Here is a 24,856-nt window from a genome sequence, read left to right as displayed (position 1 = left end):
ATCCACCCACCTTGGCCTGACAAAGTGCTGGGATTACAGGCATGAACCAGTATACCTGGCCAAGGTTTTCTTTTTATAAAAATAAAATATACAAGAAATAAAATTTTTGATGGCCGAAATATAAACTAGTAAAAAGAAGTAAAAGCTCCTCCATAAACTTATACAGCAATTTATGCTTTTTCAAGTAGACTCATACCATCTATTAATCTGGTTTAGCCTCTCCACAGGGAGAGTAGATATTATTGCTATTTTACAGATGAAGAGACTGAGTCAGAGATTAGGAGATGTGTCCCAAATCACAGAGTTTTATGTGTAGTGAAACTGGGATTAGACCCAAGTCTCCCACTCTGGTGTCTTTTCCATGCTTTGCCACCTTCCCTCTGTTTCTGGAAAAACAGATAGCCCTGCCAATACAAAGATGAACATGCCTGCGAGTTGTTTCCAAATTTCAGTGATGTGCTGGTGCTACCCTAGCCCTACCCCATCAGCTCCACACGACCCAACAGAGATGACTGGCACTATTCAGCAGGGCCAAGTCAGTGCCAGTGGCAAGGAAGTACATGGACCTAGAAGTCTGGGACCATTCTCTCTCTGGGAGCCCTCATCTCCCAGTACCCTATCCCTCTGGGGGAAACCACATTAAGAGGCACTAACCCCTTCCCCAGATGAGAAAGCTGAAAAGCAAATTAAGACAAAAGAATCAGAAAGAGGACTACAAGTTCTTGATTTGTAAAAGGACTGCCCCAGATCACTCTAATCAGGGTGTTTGCAAGTTTCTTGAAAAAGCTGAATTTATCCCACTTCAAATGCCTGCTCCTCCAAAGGCCATTCTTTCAGCACGCACATAATTGCTAAGCAGCTTTGCTCTCATTCTGCTAATTTGAAGAATAAACTATTGTTACCACAATAACAGATCCATATCCATGCCAGAAACTCATCTCTCCAGTTCCTTCATAGCTGTCTGCAGTTGCCTCTGCAGGGCCTCTGCTGACAAGATGACTAATTAACTGCATGAGCCCTGCTCGTGTAGTCTGTTCCTATTCAGTGGTTTGCTTGCCATTTACCCTTTTTAAGCATTTTGCTCCAGCCATCATGAAAATAAAATCAAGGATGGTGAACAGTGTTTTAACACATGAGTAAGTAGTGTTCACCATCCTTTCTCCAAAGACGTAGAGATTCTAAAAAGTTATTTAAAATGTGCCGCCCAGTAACACAGTTTCCCTTTACAGGATGTGCGTAATGGGCAAGATTCAACACTGAAAAAAAGGGGAGGGGGTGGATTTCTATTCCAAAAGACTTATCTGAACTGACACAATTATAGACTTATAACTCATAATGGGAAATCTTTTTTTAAAACATTAAAATTCCTGTCTGATTTATAAAATTTCAAGCTAATGGCAAATTACCAGAAAATTCTTCCTAACAATGGACCAGCATGACCAATTTCCTACCACAGCTATGCCCTGCCTTAAGAGCATTGTCTACTCTAAGTCCGGCCCATTACCGCATGGACTCATTTTCCACTTCCAAACATCTTTTCATCCTGCTTGTCACTGTTTAAGTCTTGCTTGTTTTCTCTTATCTTTAATCTATTCAGCCTCAAAAATCTTAGTCACTGTTCACATTGCTCTCGATACCTAAGTGCAATCAATTACCATCCTAGACACTTACACCAAATCTTCAAGTACCACTAACATCACGTTTTTCCCTGCCTAAAAATCATCAGAAGACTACAGAAGTAAAAGCTAAGGAAATATGTGAGTTCTATATTTAAGTCACTCCACAAGCCAGCCCACTTCACCTTCCTTATTTCTTCCCACCCCTCTGCACGAACCATACAAATACAGCCAAATAAGTTTACTAACTGCATTCCAAGCAAACCCTGTACCACACCCTTTTCTCCCCTGGGCCCTTGCTCAATTTACGCCCGCCTCCTTTCCTACCTAACAAAAATGCCATCTCTTTCTGAAGCCTTCATCACCCAAACCAAGATGATCTTTCTTCACTCTGTTTCCCAAGCAGTACCTCTTGTGCTAACTACCACACATGATTTTTCTCTCCTATAAGACTGTACATTTCTGAAAGGCCCATATCTTACACAACATTGCATGCCCACAGCACCTAGCATGCTGCCCAGAATCCAGAAGACTTTCAATAACTGCTAAGTGAATTCTTTCTAAAAATTATCTTAACATTAAAGCCGTGAGACTTTACTATTAATATATTTTTTTTTTTTTTGAGACGGAGTCTCGCTCTTTCGCCCAAGCTGGAGTGCAGTGGCACTATCTAGGCTCACTGCAAGCTCTGCCTCCTGGGTTCATGCCATTCTCCTGCCTCAGCCTCCTGAGTAGCTGGGACTACAGGCGCCCACCACTGCACACGGCTAATTTTTCTATTTTTAGTAGAGACGGGGTTTCACCATGTTAGCCAGGATGGTCTCGATCTCCTGACCTCATGATCCACCCACGTCAGCCTCCCAAAGCGCTGGGATTACAGGTGTTAGCCACTGCACCCGGCCAACAATAATCTTAGAAAATATACTATCTCTATCTCCTCACTTCACAGATAAAAGGACTGTGGCCTGAGACTTGGCCTAAGTTACACAATAATTAGCAACAAAGTAGGGACTAGAACTCAAATCTCTTAACTATCTATCCCACAGTGATGCCCTGTGCTGGAAACATTTCCCTTCTGCCTAGTCACATCCTTCAAGATTGGGTCATTCATAAACTCTAGGAAATGTTCATGGATTACCACCCTGCCCCATGAACTCCTATTCAGCATTTAACTATGTTCTGTTTCAGATACTAATGGTATCTCATCTAACTGTAGATCAATAAGGGAAGAAACAAATATTTTCCTTCTACATCCTTCAGTGACTAGCATAGGGCTAAGGGAAGATTCAGTAAGAGCAGAACACTTACAGACAGATTAAGGAAAAGTAACTCAAAGTCATCTGTTGGAATGCTGTCCACAGAATGCATGCCACTGATGTCATACAGTGGCACTGGACTACACTCTAACTGAACTGAACCACCTTTTTAAATTTATTTTGGATAACTTACCAACTTACCCCTCTTCAGAAATGAAACAGAAAATACCCGTAAATTTGACCACATAAAAATGCTTATATTTTCTTTTAAAAAGAAAGAAACCATAAACAAACAAATAAGGTAAATAGCTCCAATATTCAAATCATTCTTGTGGGCATGAATAGAAAATTCACAAAAGAAACTAATCACTAATAAAAGAGGATACCTTTCAAGTTGGGGTGGAACTCCGGGGACCTTTAACTTCTAGACTGAATGGCTAAGGCGGTGTAATGCTGTTCGCTGTGTATTATATTTGGTATAACTTTTCTTACTGTTTCTCTACTAAGAACTCCTTTAAATGTGGTTTGTTATTGTGATACTTTTTACAAGGAAACTATACTTGAACAGTTCCAAACTGTACATACTGTATGAAGCTTGTCCTCTGAATGGGTTCCTTGTTTCTACATGGAATTTCATAGCTTGCAGTATCATATAACTAAAGATTAAACCCCACCTTTTACTTCAAAAATAGGTAAATAAAATATAGGAAAAGATGCTTTATCTTGCTAGTAATCAAAAGAATGCACATTAAAAGAGCTATTACTTTTTGCCTAAGTAATAATACTTGGTGATTGAGGAGCTATAAGGGAGTAAAGACTACCAATATTCAACACTACAGAAGGTACAGAGCAGGTTTTCTCAACCTCAGTACTACTAACATTTTGGGCTGAATAATTATTTTTTGGGGGGACAGGGCAGGTAACCTACGCATTGTACAATGTATAGCAATATCCTGGGTTAAAAACATTTAAAACATCTCAAATACCTGTGAATAGGAAATGGTTAAAGAATGATGCATCAACACAATGAAATAGTTCACAGTCATTATAAAGGATGGTGTCTGTTATCTATATGCATTGATACAGAAAGATGACCCTAACACAATGCTTAAGAAAAGAGACTACAGGCTCGGCACTGTGGCTCACACCTGTAATCCCAGCACTTACGGAGGTCAAGGGAGGAGGATCACTTGAGCCCAGGAGTTCAAGACCAGCCTGGGCAACAAAGTAAGACCCTGTCTCTACAAAAAATACAAAAGTTAGCTGAAGGGGGTAGTGTGCGCCTGTGGTCCCAGCTACTAGGGAGGCTGAGGTAGGAGAATCAAATGAGGCCAGGAGGTTGAGGCTGCAGTGAGCCGTGATAGCACCACTGTACTCCAGCCCTGGCAACGGAGCGAGAACCTGTCTCCCAAAAAAATATAAATAAATAAGAAAAGAGGATATGAAAGGACACAGAATATGACCCTATTTACACAAAAGGACATATATGTCTGTGTATTTACACATGTGTATATGCATGTGTGTGCATGACAGGGGAAGGGAGAAAGAGAGATATATAAGAAAGATATTCACTGAAAAATTAATTGCATCTGCCTCTGGTGGTAGAATTTGAGTGTTTTACCTTGGACTCTGTGCTTTAATACATTGAGTATTCTATGTATTACCTTTTAATCAGAAAATGAAGCTTTTATGTTTTAATATTTTATATATTTTAAATACAAAATTTAAAAATTAAGTAGGGCTGAGGGCTTGCTATGGTCTGAATGTGTCCCCTAAAATTCATATGTTGAAACATAATCTCCAATGTGTCAGTATTAAGAGGTGAGGCCTGGCCGGGAACGGTGGTTCATGCCTGTAATCCCAGCACTTTGGGAGGCCAAGGTGGGTGGATCACGAGGTCAGGAGATCAAGGCCATCCTGGCCAACATGGTGAAACCCCATCTCTACTAAAAATACAAAACTTAGCCAGGTGTGGTAGTGTGTGCTTGCAGTCCCAGCTACTTGGGAGGCTGAGACAGGAGAATCGCTTGAACCAGGGAGTCGGAGGTCGCAGTGAGCCGAGATCACGCCACTGCACTCCAGCCTGGTGACAGAGCAAGACTCCATCTCAAAATAAAAAAGAGGTGAAGCCTTTATGTGTTGATTAAGTCAAGAGAGCAGAACTCTCGCAAATGGGATCAATGACCTTATAAAAGAGGTTGAAGGGAGGGAGTTCCCTAGTCTCTTTTGCCCTTCTGCCACATGAGGATACAGCAACAAAGAACCATCTTGGAAGCAGACAGCAAGCCATCACCAGACACACTCAATCTGCCAGCATCTTGATCCTGGTCCTTCTAGTATCCAGAACTGTGATAAATAAATTTATATTATTTATAAATTACCTAGTCTGTGGTATTTTGCTGCAGTATCAGGAATAAGCGAAAACAGGGCTCCTGCCAGAAAACACCAGTAAAATTAGAAAATGAAAAGATCATTGCAGAACTATGAAGTTGATCAAATTAACTCATGTGAGTCATCCACAAAGCATGCTTTCCCACACCCCTTTAAAAAGCCACCCTATGGAGGTTGCAGCAGGCCAAGATGGTGCTACTGCACTCCAGCCTGGGCACAGTGCGAGACTCCATCCCAAAAAAAAAAAAAAAAGTCACCCTAATGGGCAACAAAGTCCCCCAATTTGGGACAGCCTCCTGAGAGTCCAGCCCCTTAATAAAATATTGCACAAATGTCTTTTAAGAAGGTAAACCATTTGTGAGAAGATTTAACTCCAGCAAGCTTCTTTATCTTTCTCACTACTCTGTAAGTTCCTTAAAGAGAGGGTCTATATTTTAGCTATCTGTGCAACACGTATTTTAGCCATCTGTGCAATACCAAAACCTAATGAAGTACCTAATGAGAGAGCTGTTCAACAAATGTTTGCTAAATTAGTCCCATTTAAGAATTTCCAAGAATTTTTTTCTTTTTTTAAATTTCATTTTGCTACTCTACCATCTTCATCTAGATCTGGGTCTCTGCATTTATTTTACTATACTACCATGTTTCTAGAAGAATTTTTAATTGGAATCTCTAGATCAGATCACTTTCAGAGTAAAAAACAATGCCTCCATTAGTTCTTAACACCACCAGAACTAGTCAAGTGTAACTCATCTGGCCTGAGATCTAGTAGAGAAGTCCAGTTCCTTAAAATTCAAGTACAGACTTCTGAGAAAAGGACACAATAAGAATTAACAAGCATGTGTGAGAGAAGGCTCTATAACAGAAGAGGGGGCTCTGAGTTTTGACTCCTTGACTATCACCTTCCTTGGAAGTTTAATTTAGTACATTCATCTCCAAGAGAAAATGTGACGTCACAGTGTGCACTCAGGTGGTGACAAAGATCACAAATCTGGCTGGATGCAGTGGCTCATGCCCGTAATCTCCACACTGGGAGGCTGAGGCAGGAGGATCACTTGAGGTCAGGAGTTTGGAACCAGCCCGGGCAACATAACAAGACCCTGTCTCTATGAAAAATACAAAACTTAGCAAGGCATGGTGGTGCACGCCTGTAATCCCAACTGCTCAGCAGGTTGAGGTGGGAGGACCACTTCAGCCTAGGAGTTCAAGGTTGCAGTGAACCATGATGCACTCCAGCCTGGGTGACAGTGCAAGACCCTGTCTCAAAAAGAAAAATTTTTTAATTTAAGAAAGATCACAAATCTGAAGTCATTAAAATATACAGAAATCGAAAATATGTAAAATAAAATTAAAAATAAAAGAATGAAAAAAAATCACAAATGTGAGGTTTCCCTCAGCTGCCCCACCTTCTCACCTACCTGACCCCACATGGTCCTCATAATATGACTTCTATCCCTATCAATCTCTTGAAATTGCTTTTCTAAATGGATTCTGAAGTAGACACAGAGATGCACCACTCGGATGTCCCCTCAAGAAGGTAACTGCTACCCAGCTACAAGGACTGTGTTAAGCTGACAGCCTCCAGCTACTTTCAGGGTCCCAGTGACAGAGTGGGGCGGTAGGATCACTTTTCCTCAATGTGGGAGTCCCATAAGGGGCAATCTTTGCTTCAGAGCTCCCGGTTTTGCCAAATCCATATGATGGTCTGACAGTTCCTTTTCCCAATTTCATTTTCTCTCTCCCACCCCATAGAGGAATAATACTTTTGTATTCCTAACACTGTCTTAGCATTGGCTTCCTGGAGAACCCATGCTGGGACAGGTACCTTCTGGCCAAGTCACTCTCCCAAAGGTCTGGCAGTTGGCAGTCTGAACCACCCCCCCTCCTCTTAGACGTTTTTGGTCCCTGACATACCATTTTCTTTTCTTTCTTTTTTTTTTTTTTTTTTTTTTTTGAGACAGGGTCTTGCTCTGTTACTCAGGCTGGAGTGCAGTAGCTCGATCCAGGCTCACCACAGCCTCAACCTCCTGGGCTCAAGCAATTCTCCCACCTCAGCCACCATCCCCCACCCCTCACCCCCAGCAGCTGGGACTACAGGCACCTGCCATGACACCCAGCTAATTTTTCTGTTTTTTGTAGAAACAGGTTTCATCATGTTGTTCAGGCTGGTCTCAAACTCCTGAGCTCAAGCCATCCACCTGTCTCAGCCTCCCAAGTGCTGGAATTACAGGCATGTGCCAGCACACCCAACCCAGACAGAATAGTTTCTAAGTTCTTCAAAGGTGCCTTTATGCAGTCACATCCATCATCCCTCATTCTCCCAATCTGGTCATTTCCCAAAGGTCAATTTTCAACCCTGAGTTCTTCTTTAATTTCTTCTTGGAAAGTGCTTTTGGCCAGGTACAGTGGCTCACACCTGTAATCCCAGCACTTTGGGAGGCCAAGGCAGGTGATCACTTGAGGCCAGGAGTTCAAGACCAGCCTGCCAACATGGCAAAACCTCGTATCTATTAAAAACATAAAAATTAGCTAGGTGGGGTGGCACACACCTGTAATCCCAGCTACTTGGGAGGCTGGGGCACGAGAATCACTTGAACCCAGGAGGCGGAGGTTGCAGTGAGCCGAGAATTGTGTCACTGCACTGGGCAACAGAGGAAGATCCTGTCTCATAGATAAATAAATAAATAAATAAATAAATAGACAATTCTGTATTTATGAATCAAAAGACTTAATTAAATTTTTTTAAATTTTATATTTTATAAATTTAAAAATTTATAAAAAGAAAAAAGGAAAATGCTTTCATTCTGACAACCTTAAGTCATCTCTATCCAAATGATTCACAGATCTCTTTCTGCTCTTGACCTCTCCAATAAGCTCTGGTTTATATCACTAAACAATACTAGAGATTTCTACTCTAAATCTGCCTCTCGTCCAAAAGATCCAAATGAGATCTCATCACCTTTCTCCCCAAAATAGGTTTGCCACCCTGATTCTAACTTTGGTATCACCATTGCCTTAATAAAACTATGGTCTCTTCTTATATCTCTTTTTCATATAGTTTGTCCACCTTCTGGATCTATTTCAGCCCCAGCCAATGCCAACTCCTGTCTCTACTGCATGAGCGGCTCTGTCACCTTCAGGCTAACCAAGCAGAGAGTGTGAGGCTGGGGAAACAAGGCTCCTCCCCTCACCTCCCAGTACAAGGTCCCATTCTCCCCTCTCAGGCCCTGACAAAGAGCAACCACTCCTCAGGATATAACCATGGTAAACACATCAAGCTACAAGGTTTAGTTAGAAGGCTAAACCTCAAAGAGTGTGTCTGCTACCCTACATTTTACAAATGAGGAAACTAAAGCTCAGCAAAGAGAAGTGACTTCCCATGACCACACAAGTAATGGAGTACAGGTAACTCTCCTTGCTCCCCAACTCCGTTCTCTCTTAACACTTTTCATGTTCCTCTAAAGGTTTTACTTTCTGAATCTTTCATCATAGTATTCTTACAGAGGAATTTCACACATCCTTTTCAAGTTAGTGACAAATATCTCCTCCTCTAGGAAGCATTCTCTGAGCTAACTCCTCATGTCCTTACCCCAAGCTAAACAGGTTCCCTTCCTCTGCATTCTGCCTTCTGTATCTCACTGTATTTGAGTTGCCAGTTTGCTCATCTGTATCACTCACAAGATTTTAAGCTCTATAAGGGGAGGGTACATATCTGTTTTAATTTCCATAGCCACCACTCCTGTCCCATACTCACCAACTTACCCAGACTTCATAACACCCCACTAACAAGTCCCCCAATCTCCAGCCTCTCATCTTTAATCATCACACCCACATCATCAGAATAATTTTAAAACCGTATCTCTGCCATTTATCTACCTAAAAACTTTAAATGACTTACCCTCTTTACAGGGTCAATTCTGAACTAATTCTAACACAGACTGTCACTCAATAAACATACATTAGCTATCTATTCTGTGCAAAAACATTCAATGACATCTAAAATGTAGCCCCATCTCTCTTTAAATCCTAATTCTCCATTATGCATCAAAACAAACCTTCCACTCCACTCACAGTATTTCCTTTCTGCTCAAATACTCCAAGTTGAGGCTCTTGCTCTTAATTTACAGTGCTACCACCATATTTGTCACCTTTCTGCAATTATACTGGACAAGATTTGCTCCATTCTCTCAAGACCTTGAGAGCTTGTCTGGAGGTTCTAGCAGGGGAGCACGGCTACTCATATACCCTTGACCAAAGACCGGTCCTCCTCTATCGAGGATGGTCATTCTCTTTGAGCACACAGCACTGGGAGGGATGCACATGGAGTGGTGAGGGAGGAAGGGGACAACCACCTAGCCAGTCAGATCAGTGAAATCAACCCTGGTGATCAATCGGGTGACAGATGTCACAGCCAGATCACCCTCAACATTCACCATTCCCTCAAGAAATAGCTGAAGTTCTACCTCCTTCATGAAACTGTCTGCAACTGTCTATATCCTTTTCACTATTTGCCCTGAACTTCTACAGCAGTTCTGGCCAATGGAAATATACTGCAAACCACATATGAAGTTTAGAATGTTTAAAGCCACATTTAAAAAAAAGTAAAAGGGAATAGGCAATATTAACTTAAATACTATATCCAAAATATTGTAATTTAAACATGTAATCAGTATTTTTAAAAATCATGCCTGCAATCCCAGCACTTTGGGAGGCCAAGACGGGTGGATCACCTGAGGTCAGGGTTCGAGACCAGCCTGGCCAACATGGTGAAACCTTGTCTCTACTGAAAACACAAAAATTATCCAGGCATGGTGGCGGGCACATGTAATCCCAGTTATTCTGGAGGCTGAGGCAGGACAATCACTTGGACTCAGGAGGCGGAGGTTGAAGTGATCCAAGATCGTGCCATTGTACTCCAGCCTGGGCAACAACAGCAAAACTCCATCTCAAATAAATAAATAAATAACGAGATGTTACTCTTGTTCTGGTACTAAGTCTTTGAAATCCAATGCATATTTTATAGTTAAAGTACATTTCAACTCAGGCTCACGACTTGTCAAGCAATCAACAGCCAAACGTGGCTATTGGCTAACACTGGATGACACAGCTTACAGGGGTCATCTTCTACACTCTCTAGAACTTGCTTATATATTGCATCATTGTGGTCATTTCATGTATTGTCTTCTTGACTACATCACACAATCCTGAACATAAGGGACAAGGCTGCATGTTTTTTTCTTCCCCAGGGTGCCTAACAAAAAGTTTCAGTAGACTGAAACCTTCAAACTCATATAATGTTTTATACATTAATTTTCTTCAACATCAGTGTTTGGTAGAAAATAAGACAGAATTTCTGCTGTCACATATAAAGGTTGTGAGCTCTATTATAATCTTAAAATATAAAAGCAGGCCAGGTGCAGTGGCGCACGCCTGTAATCCCAGCACTTTGGGAGGCCAAGGAGGGCAGATCACGAGGTCAGGAGATCAAGACCATCCTGGCTAACATGGTGAAACCCCGTCTCTACTAAAAATACAAAAAAATTAGCCGTGCGTGGTGGCAGCCACCTACGTCCCAGCCACTCGGGAGGCTGAGGCAGAAGAATGGCGTGAACCTGGGAGACAGAGCTTTCAGTGAGCCAAGATCGCGCCACTGCACTCCAGCCTGGGCAACAGAGCAAGACTCCATCTCAAAAATAAATAAATAAAAATAAAAACAATAAAAAGCAAAGTAAGCTTCCCAAAGTCACGCAGGTAAAGGACCTCCGAATTCCAATGTAGTCTGATCTACTAATCGTCTGGTGTCCTATTACCTAACAGTGTTTCTCAAATCATCACTGAAGACGATCACTGAGACTGGAGTCAGTTGCTCATCAAGCTACAAGGTTCAGTTAGAAGGCTAAATTTCAGGGTAACAGCCAGCTAGCTGAGTATCCATTACCCTAGGAACTGAAAGAATTGATGGGGATGTGCTGCCTGCCAAGGCAGACAGTGCCCCATCCTCCCACAGCTGTCTATCCAGTGGAATGTAATACCTTCCAACACTGTCCATATGACCAGAACAACTTTCATCCTAACTAATGTCACTTCCAGCTGATACACCATGCCCACATAATACCATTCTCCTCCTTCAAATCAAATGTTGTAAAGCTAATTATTCCTTTACAGGTATAGGGAGAAGCAAAAGGTATAGAAAACAGAAGAGTCTTAAGATCAAAAAATTAGTTTTTCTAATATTGCAGAAATCTCTCCTTAACCGCAAGATCTCCTTATATGAAATTCAAGTATACATACAGATTTCCATTTAAATATCTCTCCCTCAACTGCTGAAAACTACAGTTTTTGACACAGATTTTGAGTTTAAAAAAAGGAACACGAAGGTGGGATGAGAAGAAGGAAATAAAGCAGAAGGTAGAGCAGGAAAAATAGTTTTAGGAAATGTAGCCTTGGGGAAGAAAAAGGAAGCTGAGACCAGGATCTACCTTAGGCTTGCGTTGTGGGAGGGGAACAAGGACATGCCTAAAAGGGACTAAGGAAGCGAGTGAGAGTGCTAATGTGCTAATAATCAATAATCACCACTGATGGGACTAAGGTTCTATAACCCTCATGGTGGGAAAGAATGAGAAATATCTATTGAGTGATGGCATGCTGAGTGCATGGGAGAAGGTTGCCCAAAGCCTCTTCTGTCTCTAGCTTTGTTACTATGTACCTCTGGGACCGTGATGAGACCCCAAAGGAAATACAAAATGGGGATCAGAGAGGTTTAGAACTCTGAGTCATAAGATCAGAAATGTACTGACTATTAATATTAAGATTGAAGGTCAAATACCAAAAAAAAAGCACCTCACCGTTTACATGCTATTTTCAATAAAAGTACATATATTTCAAAAAAAAAAAAAAAAAAAACACAAAAATGTCCAAGTTATCTCACTGAAAAGTTTCTAACAAGTAAGGAATAGAAACTAGAAATAATCCAACATTCATTATCCTATTTTAAGATTTCTAAACGTCTAATTTTCTCTTTATTTAGAGAGTCGTCTTTACTATTTTATTTTGGTGATATCTACACAAAAAATATTTACGAAGACTTTAGGCTGGGTGCAGTGGCTCACGCCTGTAATCCCAGCACTTTAATAGGCTCACTCAAGACTCTGATCCCCAACCCCATTTTAAAAATTGATTGTTGTTGTTCCTCAAGAGAACCTTTTACCATAGAGATTAACAGAAACATAATACAAAAGATTAGGGAGGGAATACTATACATGCCAAGTTCACAAAAGAATTAACTACATTTGTATATTGTGTTCCACAAATAAAAACCCTGTCTCATAATTTGCTTCCTTTATATTTTCAACTTACCAATGGCCTGGCTGAATTACCTTTGTAACTAGCAAGGTTAAAATTTTTTGAGGCTAAATGTCGACATGGGAACAGAAAATATGGTATGATTCATAAGATATCTAAACCAACTGTGAGGCAAAATATTTAAAAAAACTAAAAAAGAGATTTTAGTTGAAAATCTATCACTGAGAAAATAATAAAGATTTAAACTACCCATGTTGTTCGTCAAAATTTTTTCATTTAGATCTACACCAGAGTTGTAAATTCTTTTATTTCAAAAAGCTACAATAAATTTTTTAAAAGCTCTATTTCTAAAAACAACAGGATAAAAATTCACAGCCAATGAGTTCATTTCGAGACATTTCCAGCACTGACATGTAATTCACCCTGCAACCATAATTGCAAAGTAAAGCTATAACAGAGGTTGCAAAAAATATCACTAGATTCTGCTATATTTAAGAGGAAAACATTTACTAAATAAGGATATTAATTTTAAGCTTCATTTTGATCTCGGAACAGAAGAAGTTAGAAATAATGGTTACCTCCAGAACAGGGGACTAATGTGGGCCAAGGGTTAAGGAAAACTTACTTTTCACTTTTGTAAATACCCTTTAGAATTTTATAACTTTTATATGTGTCTATAATAGAGATATTCAAAAAGTTTCTTTTTAATATACATGTTTAAATAATAACCTTTCTTATTTTATTAGAATTACATGTACTGTATTTCTAAGTAACATTGGAGATTTAGCATCTTTCAGCAAGACCACTGAAATTTCTAAAAAAGTTTTTAAAAAATTTTTAGCACCAGTAGAGGAGAAACAATTATTGCTTCTACTTCAAATAAGATGCCCTATTCCTATTTCCATTATGACTTCTGAAAATTTATACCATAATTTAAAAGTAACAATCTCTGTTTCAGGTGCCACATTAAAAAGGTTTATTATTATCAGAGAGTATAGAATCCACATACGAATAGCTCTCATTAAAAAAAAGAAGAAGAAGAAGAAGAAATACAGTTGGCCCTCTGTATTCCTGGGTTCTGTATCTGTGGATTCAAGTAAGTGTGGACTGAAAACATTCCCCTTAAAAACTGCATCTGTACTTAACATGGGCAAACTTTTCTTCCTGTTATTATTCCATAAACAATGTAACTTAACAACTATTTACATAGCATTAATATTGCATTAAGTATTATAATTAATCTAGAGATAATTAAAAATATAAAGAAAGATTAGGTTACATGCAAATACTATGCCATTTTATATAAGAGTCTTCAGCGTCCTAGGATTTTGGTATCTGCAGGGAGTCCTGGAACCAATCCCCCAAGGATACCAAGGGACAGCCTGTACAAACAAAAGAAGAGCACCAAAACCAAACCAAGGGGAAACAATGGTGGAAAAAAAAGTCTAACATTCAATTAAACTACATTTACTCAGCTACCTATATGCACCTTCCTATAGATATAAAGAAAAGTTTCCTTCTCTCTCAATACAGTTTTCAGTCTCCCATCAGTTATCACAGAATATACTAAAATTGCAAACAAAACAAATAATATAGTCTTAAACTATACGGTTTGTTCTAAGAAAGGACTATTCATGAATACAAGTTTAAAAGCAAGTAGAAAATGTGTTTCTGGAATACTGTTTCCCCACTATTAGCTTATTGCTATCTACTTCAGCTGCTGAAAAGCAAGTAAATCTTTGCTTAAGAAAAAGCTCAAAACAATCACTTAGTGTTGCTCGGTAGTTCCGCCTGAAAAACAAAGTAATACCAAATCAACATGACAATCAGTTGTCTTTTAACAATCCAATTGCAAATTAAATTAACAGAGCTGATGACTTCTATGACGGTGCCTGCACAGGATGAGTGTAGGGAAGAAGGCCTGCGTACCCTCAACTCACGGGGGAGCCAGAAAACTTACAACTGGAGCCAGAGAGACAGAGCTCCTCTGTAGAAGGTGCACAGATTGCCAGGAAGATACCCAATGAGATTACAGGGAATGTGGGAGAAGGAAGGAGAAAAAAAATCAAGGTAAGTAAAGGGAAGCAGACAGAAGTGGTTTCCTTTTTGGGGAGGAGGGTGGTGTGCGGAGGAGGGCTTAAAGATTTGAGAAAACCTACTGACCTGCAATGACCTTATTTATGGCTATAAATATATGTAAAATATATAAAATATAAAAGTTGTTTTAACAAGAAAACATTACTGTGACTAGACAACCAGCAAACATCTGTTTCTATTGTAGTTTATGTAAGTCATAAGAGGTCTTTCTTTCTCCCTTTCCCTCCCTCCCTCCTCCCTCTTCTCCCTCCCTCCCTGTCTCTCTCTCTCTCTGTTTCTTTCTTTCTTTTTCTTTGGATACAGAGTCTCACTCTGTTTTCCAGGCTGGAGTGCAGTGGCAGGATCAGAGCTCACTCCAGCCTCCATCTCCTGAGCTCAGGCCATCTCCTGTCTCAGCTACAGAAGGAGCTTGGACTACAGGCATGTGCCACCATACCTCTCTAACTCTATTAGTTTATTGTAGAGATAGGGTCTTACTATGTTGCACAGGCTGATCTCAAACTCCTGGGCTCAAGTGATCCACTCGCCTCAACCTCCAAAAGTGCTAGTATTACAGGCATGAGCCACTACACCTGGACTAGGAGTGGCTTCTATTTTTTTTATTTCAATTTTTTTTTTTTTTTGAGACGGAATCTTGCTCTGTCACCCAGGCTGGAGTGCAGTGGCAGTATCTCAGCTCACTGCAAGCTCCGCCTCCCGGAGCCATTCTCCTGCCTCAGCCTCCTGAGTAGCTGGGACTACATGCGCCCGCCACAACACCCAGCTAATTTCTTTTTTTTATTTTTGGTATAGACGGGGTTTCACCGTGTTAGCCAAGATGGTCTCGATCTCCTGACCTCATGACCTGCCCGCCTCAGCCTCCCAAAGTGCTGGGATTACAGGTGTGAGCCACCGCGCCTGACCTATTTATTTATTTTTGAGACAAAGTCTTGCTCTGTCACCCAGGCTGCAATACAGTGGCACTATCTCAGCTCACTGAAACCTCCTCTTCCTGAGTAGCTGGGACCACAAGTGCCCACCACCATGTCCAGCTAATTTTTAAATTTTTTGTAGAGACAAAGTCTCACTATATTTTCCAGGTGGTTTCCAAACTCCTGGCTCCAAGTAATCCTCCTGCCTCAGCTTCCCGAAGTTCTGGGATTATAGTCATGAGCCACTGCACCCAGCTTCCCAAGGGTTTAAATCTGTGTTCTATAGTTCAATTTTATTGATAAGTCTGACAAAAGTCTATGTTTGCAACATGTGATATTATGAGACAAGAGATATATAGAGAGAAATATACATAGGTTTTCATCCATGGTCCCTGGCTCATAATGCCATAGCCCTTGTTATAATGTTGGGGTACTTGAGGCCTCAGAAGCAGGTCTCAGAAAACAGAATCTCAGCCGGGCATGGTGGCTCACACCTGTAATCCCAGCACTTTGGGAGGCCAAGGCGGGCGGATCACTTGAGGTCAGGAGTTTGAGACCAGCCTGGCCAATGCGGCGAAACTCGGTCTCTACTAAAAAATACAAAACTTAGCTGGATATGGTGGCGTATACCTGTAATCCCAGCTACTTGGGAGGCTGAGGTAGGAGAATCCCAGGAAGGAAGGGAGGAAGGGAGGAAGGGAGGAAGGGAGGAAGGGAGGAAGGGAGGAAGGAAGGAAGGAAGGAAGGAAGGAAGGAAGGAAGGAAGGAAGGAAGGAAGGAAGGAAGGAAGGAAGGAAGGAAAAAAAAATAGATCTCTCTCTCTCTCTAACCTTCTGTCCTTTCTTCGCCTGCTCCTTTTTCTCCCCAAGGCAGGCCGTAGAAACTAAAAATATAATCTCATCTCCCCCAATCCTTCTATCTTGGAGCTGGTCATAAAGAAATTCTCTGACCTTCCTTGTCTAATTGTAGGCCACAAGACCTTCATTTCAGAAGGGGTCCTCCCCCACACCCTTGTGGAAGGAAGGCTGCACAGACAGACCAAGAAGAATTTGAACAGACAATCCTTGCTGGACTTTCCCACTCAGTCTATTAATATTAGATCATACCCTTTTTGTCTAATCACATTCCTACATGGTTGTCTGTACTTTAATCACGACTATCCAATAAAGTCTCCATAGGAGACCCAAGAGGACAGGGTCTGAGGAGCTCCCAGAGAGCTGAACATGTGGAGACTTAAAGGAAGGTTAATGAGAACTCATTCATGTACCAGGAGGGCAGTGCACCCAAACTCCATGAGAAGTTCCTCACCCTGTGTCTCTCTTCATCTGTCTATTTGTATCCTTTAAAGTATCTTCTGTAATAAATCAATAAACATGTCACCCTGAGTTCTATGAGCCACTCTAGCAAAGTAACTGAACCCAAAGACAGGGTCACGAAGACCCGAACTCGAAGCTGGTCCATCAGAAGTTCCAGAAGCCCAGATTTGCAACTGGTAGGAAGGAAGGGGACAGTCTTGTGGGACTGAGCCCTCAATCTGTGGGATCTGACACTCTGTGGTATCTGACACTGTCTCCAGCTAGATAGTGTTGGAATTGAACTGGAGGATACCCAACTGGTGTCCACTGCAGAACTGATTGCTTACTTGGTGTGTGGGGAGAAACCTCCACACATTTGGTCACCAGAAATCTTCTGTGTTGATTGTTATTGTGGTGTGAGAGCAGAGAAAAAAACAGTTTGCGTGTTGTTTCCACTGACATAATATTAAAATGATATCTAATTACATTGTTAATTTTTCTACAGATTTTGCTTCAAATTTTATTTGGATAATTTTTCTTTTACTTAATAATATGCTATTTGTTAAAAATTCAGTATATAAATAAGCTTTGTCTGTACTACACTGGAGGCCCTGAAGGCCAATATTTACCAATTATAGCATTGACTCAAGCACATTTATTTAAATGAATACCATTCTACAAAGTAATCTTCTTAAAAATGAAAAATACAGGCTGGATGTGGGGGCTCATATCTGTAATCCTAACACTTATAGGTGGATGGACGGATTGCTCAAGCCCAGGAGTTTAAGACCAGTCTAAGCAGCAAAGTGAGACCCTGTCTCTACAAAAAACAAAACAAACAAACAAAAAAATTCGCCAGGTGTGGTGGCATACACCTGTAATCCCAGCTACTCAGGAGGCTGACGTGGGAGGATCGCTTCAGCATGGAGGTCATGGGTATGGTGAGCTATGATCATGCCACTGCACTCCAGCCTGAGTGACAGAGTGTTACCCTGTCTCAAAATAAATAAATAATTTTAAAATAAGTAAAAAATATATTTATTCCAAAGATGATGTCAATATTCCAAGCTTTTCATAACTTCTCTTTAGAGAAGAAATATGAAGTTTATGACACATGGAAAGGAAGAACCAACCTGATTACTTTACAGTCTCCTATATATATATGTGTATATATATATATAACAAAATTAACTTTCAAAGGCATGACACCATGTTTTCCTTAAAACTCTTCTTCCTCAGCTCCAACACTGCCCCAAAGGGGTTCTTATCTCTGATTTCTGGTCCTCTAGTTTTCTTGTTCCTCTCACCATCTACTATAGCCATTCCCCAAGACTGTCGATGGTTCTCTTCTCCTCTTTTTCCAAGCTTCAACTACCAAATTCCTTACTGACAACCCCACACTTCCCAGGAGTATCATCTCCAGCTGAACATACACCCATCAAGGACCTCAAAAAAACAAATAAACAAACAAAAGTTTTCATGTTCAAAACTGTATCGTTGCATAAACAGCTCCTTCTCATGGCTTTTCCATTTCTATTAAAACCCACTTCTATTAAAAACCATTATTAAAAAAAATAAAAACCACTACTATATATTTGGTCAACTGCAGTTGACATTTGAGACATTTCTGAATCTGTCCTTTCCCGTCCTCCTCCCACCCAATCAAGGGATCATGGCTCATACCTTGACCCACCATTTCCCTCTTGTCCACCTTCACTGTCTCTAGTCCCTATTACCTCTTATCAGGGCTATTGCAATGGTTTCTCTTATCTTCCCAATTCACTCTAGCCAGCACTTCTGCTATGTCACCTAAGCTGGAGTACAGTGGTGCAATATCGGCTCACTGCAACCTCTGCCTCCCAGGTTCAAGCGATTCTCCTGCCTCAGCTCCCAAGTAGCTGGGACTACAGGTGCGTGCCACCACACCCAGCTAATTTTTATATTTTTAGTAGAGACAGGGTTTCGCCACATTGGCCACACTGGTCTTGAAACTCCTGACCTCAGGTGATCCACTCACCTCAGCCTCCAAAAGTGCTGGGATTACAGGTGTGAGCCACCGCACTTGGCAAGTAACTTTCTAAAGTGCAATTCTGATCACAACTCCTCATCCTCTGAAAACCTGGGGGGCCCCTAGCATCTACCTAATTTGTCTGGCAATCAAAGCTTTCTATGCATTAACCCCAATCTATTTCTATAGCTTTATCACCAGCAATAATTCTCTCTCATACACACATAGGAACACACATGTGTATGTTCTACACTACAATCAAAATAAGTTACATAGAAGTCCCCTTAAATACCTGATTCATTCCCGTCTCTTGCAGTAGTTCAGTGTCCCCTAGGGATAACAGCAATCAATAAATATCCATTAAATAAATAAATTAGGCCAGGCGTGGTCACTCATGCCTGTAATCCCAGCACTTTGGGAGACCAAGGCAGGTGGATCACTTGAGGTCAGGAGTTTGAGACCAGCCTGGCCAACATGGTGAAACTCTGTCTCCACTAAAAATACAAAAATTAGCTAGACACGGTGGTGCACACCTGTAGTCCAAGCTACTCGGGAAGCTGAAGCAGAAGAATCGCTTGAACCAGGGAGATGGAGGTTGCCACTGTACTCCACCCTGGTCAACAGAGCAAGACTCCGTCTCAAAAAACTAAGTAATTAATTAATAGAACGGGCTTAATCTTCCCCCATTCCTACATAATCACATCCTAACTTCCTTCAGAGTTCATTTCAAAGAAGCTTTTTTCATAAAGCAATCACACCAGTGAGAAGAAATCACCTCTTCCTTTAAAATTTCATGGCCCCATATCTTCTGTCACACTCAGTATCTTCTACCCAATATTTCTGTTTCTTTTCTTTACCACCAGACTTTATGTTTTTTAAGGATCAGTAATTGTCTGAGTAATACAATCTCCATCTGGGGAGACAGAGAGTGCCTTCTTTAATGGTCGTTTAGTCTTTTAATTTACCTACCAAAATTTAAACTCTTTGAAGGCAAAGATTCATATTTCTTTTTTCTCTGCCTTTCACCACCATATCCCTTATCTCGTGAATATATCCATTCTCTGTCTCAAAAGTTGTGAAGATAACTCAAAAAGGCAAGTATCAAAAATATTTTTTAGAATACCCACATAGCTTTCCAAAGCAATACATTTTAACCATCATTTTGGATATATAATTATTAGTCTGCTGCTTAATAAATCAATTATTTGACATTTCCTCCAAGGAGATAATCTTAAGAGCCTAAAAATACTAACCTTATTATTAAATGAGCATGGTACCTTACACATAGTAGACTTACAGAAGGTTACTGTATGAATGAATCAATCAATCAACAAATAAAGGCAAAAACTCTACTCCCAGCCAACAGAACACAGAACTAGGGTCAAACACAAAAGGAGACCTAAATAAAAATGTTTACATATTTTCAATTCTACAAACACTGGCAAGATGAACAGAACTGAACCAATCCCAAAGTCTCACACAGACAAGAGAGACACAAAATACAACTGTGCAGTTGCACTATCAACGTACTGTGGGTGAAACCTATGAACTGGTATTTATCACTTTCTGCCAAGACGCTTTTCCTATAAGCAGCCATAAAGACAATTGTGAATAAAGTATAATCAAAGTAATCCAAAAAAATCTCATTTATGCCATCAACTGGAAGAGAAGAAAATGACGAAACCATTGGCTTTGAAGTGTGAAAATAGGCCAGGCATGGTGGCTCACGCCTGTAATCCCAACACTTTTGAGAGGCTGAGGTGGGTGAATCACCTGAGGTCAGTAGTTCAAGATCAGCCCAGTCAACATGGTGAAACCCCATCTCTCCTAAAAATACAAAAATTAGCCAGGTGTGGTAGTGGGCACCTGTAATCCCAGCTATTTGGGAGGCTGAGGCAGGAGAATCGCTTGAACCCAGGAAGCGGAGGTTGCAGTGAGCCAAGATCACACCACTGCATTCCAGCCCGGGTGATAGAGCCACACTCCATCTCAAAAAAATAAATAAAACAGTAATAGTAATAAAGTGTGAAAACAGGCTGGGTACAGTGGCCCGTGCCCGTAATCCCAGCATTTTGAGAGGCTGAGGCAGGCAGATCATCTGAGCTCAGGAATTCAAGACCAGCCTGGGCAAATGGCGAAACCCCATCTCTACAAAAAGTACAAACATTAGCTGGGCATAGTGGCCTGTGCCTGTAGTTCCAGCTACTCAGCAGTCTGAAGTGGGAGGACTGCTTGAGCCCAGGAGGTTGAGGCTGCATTGAGCCATGATCACGCCACCACACTCCAGCCTGGGCAACAAAAAGACCTTGTCTCAAAAAAAAAAGGAAAAAAGAATTATAAAGAGTTGGCTGGACAAGGTGGCTCATATCTGAATCCTAGCACTTTAGGAGGCCAAGGTGGGTGGATATCTTTGAGCTCAGGAGTTCAACACCAGCCTGGGCAACACGACAAAACCCTATCTCTACAAAAAAATACAAAAATGAACTGAGCATAGTGGCTTATGCCTGTGAGCCCAGCTACTTGGGAGGTGGAGGCTGGAGGATCACTTGAGCCGAGATAGCACAACGGCATTCCAGCCTGGGTGACACAGCGAGACCCTGTCTCTCTCTCTCTGACACACACACACACACGTGTGAAAATCTTGGTTCTAGATTTAGCTACTACTTACAACTGTGACTCTGGACAAATCACTAAACATATCATCATGGTGGCTCACGCCTATAATCCCAGCACTTTGGAAGGCCGAGTTGGGCAGGCTGCCTGAGCTCAGGAGTTCGAGACCAGCCTGGGCAATATGGTGAAACCCCATCTCTACTAAAATACAAAAAAAAAAAAAATTAGGCATGGCAGTGGGCACCTGTAGTCCCAGCACTTTGGGGGTCCAAAGCGGGCAGATCACGAAGTCAGGAGTTTGAGACCAGCCTGGCAAATATGGTGAAACCCCATCGTTCCTAAAAATACAAAAATTAGCCAGGCTTGGTGGCATGTGCCTGTAGTCCCAGCTACTTGGGAGGCTGAGGCAGGAGAATCGCCTGAACCCGGGAGGCAGAGGTTGCAGTGAGCTGAGATCACACCACTGCACTCTAGCCTGGGTGACAGAGTGCGACTCCCGCACAGGAAAAAAAAAAAAAATTAAGAGGTTATTTGGGAATATCTGGAAAAAAAGAACAAACTTTTCTTCTCCTAAGATCTTTAAAAGAGAAATGATGGTTGAAAGCAAAAAATTTAATATTTTCTGATGGGGATTTCAATGTATGTAGATTAATAAATATGACAATTACAACATAAAGCAGTGAGGGTAAAGGGACCTATATGGTGATAAGTTTTCTACATTCTCCTTAAAGTGGCAAAATATTAACTCTAAGTACACTATGAAAAGTTAGGGATGGATATTCTAACTCCTAGAGCAAGTACTAAAAAAACCTACGTGAAGAAATATAGTAAAAAACTCACTATTAAAATGGAATATTGGCCAGGCACAGTCGGTCACACTTGTAATTCCAGCACTTTATGAAACCAAGGAGGGCAGATCACCTGAGCTCAGGAGTTCAAGACTAGCCTGGCTAACATGGTGAAACCCCGTTTCTACTAAAAATATAAAAATTAGCTAGGCGTGGTGACGCACACCTGTAATCCCAGCTACTTGGTAGGCTGAGGCACCAGAATCTCTGGAACCTAGGAGGCAGAGGTTGCAGTGAGCTGAGATCGCACCACTGCACTCCAGCCTGGGAAACAGAGGCAGACTGTGTCTCCAAAAGAGAAAAAAAAAAAAACTGAAGCATATTCAAATAATCCCAAAGATGGAAGAAAAGTAGAGGAAAAAAAAAAACAGAAATCAAATTATAATAAAATGGTAGCCCTAAATCAAACCATATCAATAATTACATTAAATGTAAATGGCCTAAAGATGCCAATTAAAAGACACAGATTGTCAGAAAGAATAAAAAAATAAAAAAAAAGACACAGCTACATCTATTTATTAAAAACTTACTTTAAATAAAATGGCATAGGTAAGTTAAAAGTAAAAATAAAAGTAAAATGTAGACCTACTCATAACTCCCCTAAACTGGAAATTACACAAATTCTCAAGGATGCATGGCTAAAAACTACCATACATCCATGCAACAGAATATTACTTAGCAATTTAAAAAATTATTGGTACACACAACAAAATGGATTAATCTCTAAGGCATTATGCTGGGTAAAAGAAATCAGTTTCAACAGTTACAAACTATACGACTCCATTTACATGGCACTTTGGAAAAGGTAAAACTATAGCAATTAGAAAAGATCAATGGCTGCCAACAGTTGAGATGGAAGTAGGGCAACATCACGGAGTTTTTTAGGATGATGGAACTGTGGAAGCCATGGTTGTGGTGACAGTTATATGAATCTATACATATGTTGAAATTCATAGAACTGTACACCAAAAGTCAATTTTACTGTATGTTAATTTTTAAAAATAAAGTAAAATAAAAATTACGTGGATGATCTCCATGGACCCTTCCAGACTATGATTCTATCAGTGAGAAAAAGAGAGGAGAGGCAAAAGGAAGACAAGGAGAATGCTAATCCTACTGGCATAAAAGCCACTACTCAAAAGAACCTGATTACTGTACAAAAATATACAAAACAAACCCAATCTTCAGAATTTATTCCCAGAAGGGGCTAAGAAAACCGGACATTCGGATCTAAAATGTGTATATTTTTAAATGCCTATGAATAGCTCTTCTTGTCTGTTTCTATATTTCATACTTTGAAGCAGCTGCCAATTTCTCCTGGCTGAGTGCCAATTTCCCTGCTTGGGGTTACTCAATTTACAAGCATCCCTTTATTTATACCCTATACTCTGGGGTCTCTGGCAGTCACAATAACGACTCTGAAAAAGCAGTCGCTTTTGCAGGGTGCCAGAAAGATCAGCCCTCCTCACCCGGAACTAAGGTCCCTGTGGGACACAGCACACCCGGTCCACTAGTTCCAAACCTAAAGACGCTGGGCAGGAGGTCTTCTCAAGTCAAAAAGTCTCCCAAAGGAGGAAGACGCTGGTGGCCGGGCTTCGGGGCATTTCTGCCGTCTCCGGACTGCCCGGGAGCCTCCGGGGCAGCTAGCCGTTTAGAGGACAGTGCTGGTGTGAGGCTGTGGGCTGCAGAAGGTTCTGCCCAGCGACCCTGGGCAAGTCCCTTCCTCTCCTGGAGTAAGAGGAAAATTCTGGGAAGGTTGTGTAAGCTGGCTTCCCATTGACGCCTCAGAATCCACTTTCTGCCCCTCGTTCTCCAACGCCAAGAAGGAACCACACTTGCCCCTCACAGACTTCAACCCAGCCTTATGCCCTCCACCTTTCCCAGTCCCTGGGAGACCCGCGGAAACTAACACATCCAGCCAAGGGCAAGGCCCGAAGGCAAGGGGTAGGCAGTAAACACCAAATCCCGGTCTCAGACCCACTCCGCCCCAAGCGGGCCTACCGGGCGCATTCCGGCCCGCCCCGCCCTGTGGTCACAGCCCGCCAGGTCCCGCTTCCACCCAAGGGAAGTACAGAGCGCGCCGGGGAGGGTCGGGTCGGGGGCCGGGTCAGGAGGCGCCCACCTTGAGCTGGGACTTGGAGACCTTGCCGCTATGGTCCTGGTCGAGTGCGGTGAAGGCGTGCCAGATGGCTTTGAGCAGCTCGTCCTTCAAGCTCCCCATGCCCGCGGCCCTGCTACCCCACCAACCCCTCGGGCCCAGCCAGCCCCTCCGCGCCTCGAACGCCCCTCAACCTCCGCGTCCGCCGCCCGCCGCGCGGTCACCTGACCCGCCAGGCCCCGCCCCCGCCAGGCCCCGCCCCCGCCAGACCCCGCCCTGCTGCCGGCGCCGGTCCGGTGCCGCGTCCACAGCCGCCGGAGCGTGGGTTCTGCGGGTCAAGCCACCCGTGGTGACAGGAATGCCTGGCCTACTTTGTCAGCCAGGACAGTAAACACATCTCCCTAATGTTTCCCAGACCAGT

At 41.8% G+C, this 24,856-nt stretch overlaps 1 protein-coding gene across 2 annotated transcripts in view; it reads right to left on the bottom strand.

The window, feature by feature from the left end:
- The window catches only part of SWAP70 (switching B cell complex subunit SWAP70), an 83,280-nt gene extending 58,624 nt beyond the window's left edge, over nucleotides 1–24,656 (bottom strand). For both annotated transcript variants that reach the window (XM_003910234.5, XM_009186616.4), the window contains exon 1: nucleotides 24,460–24,656. In XM_003910234.5, coding sequence (XP_003910283.2) covers nucleotides 24,460–24,558 — 99 coding nt within the window. In that variant the 5' untranslated portion in view covers nucleotides 24,559–24,656. The remainder of the gene's footprint in view (nucleotides 1–24,459) is intronic.
- Between the last annotated feature and the right edge of the window lie 200 nt (nucleotides 24,657–24,856).

Source organism: Papio anubis, chromosome 12 (genome assembly GCF_008728515.1).
Source record: "Papio anubis isolate 15944 chromosome 12, Panubis1.0, whole genome shotgun sequence".
Classification (NCBI taxonomy): Eukaryota; Metazoa; Chordata; class Mammalia; order Primates; family Cercopithecidae; genus Papio; species Papio anubis.
Note: the sequence above shows the minus strand (reverse complement) of the source record. Positions and strands in the feature narration are given on the sequence as shown.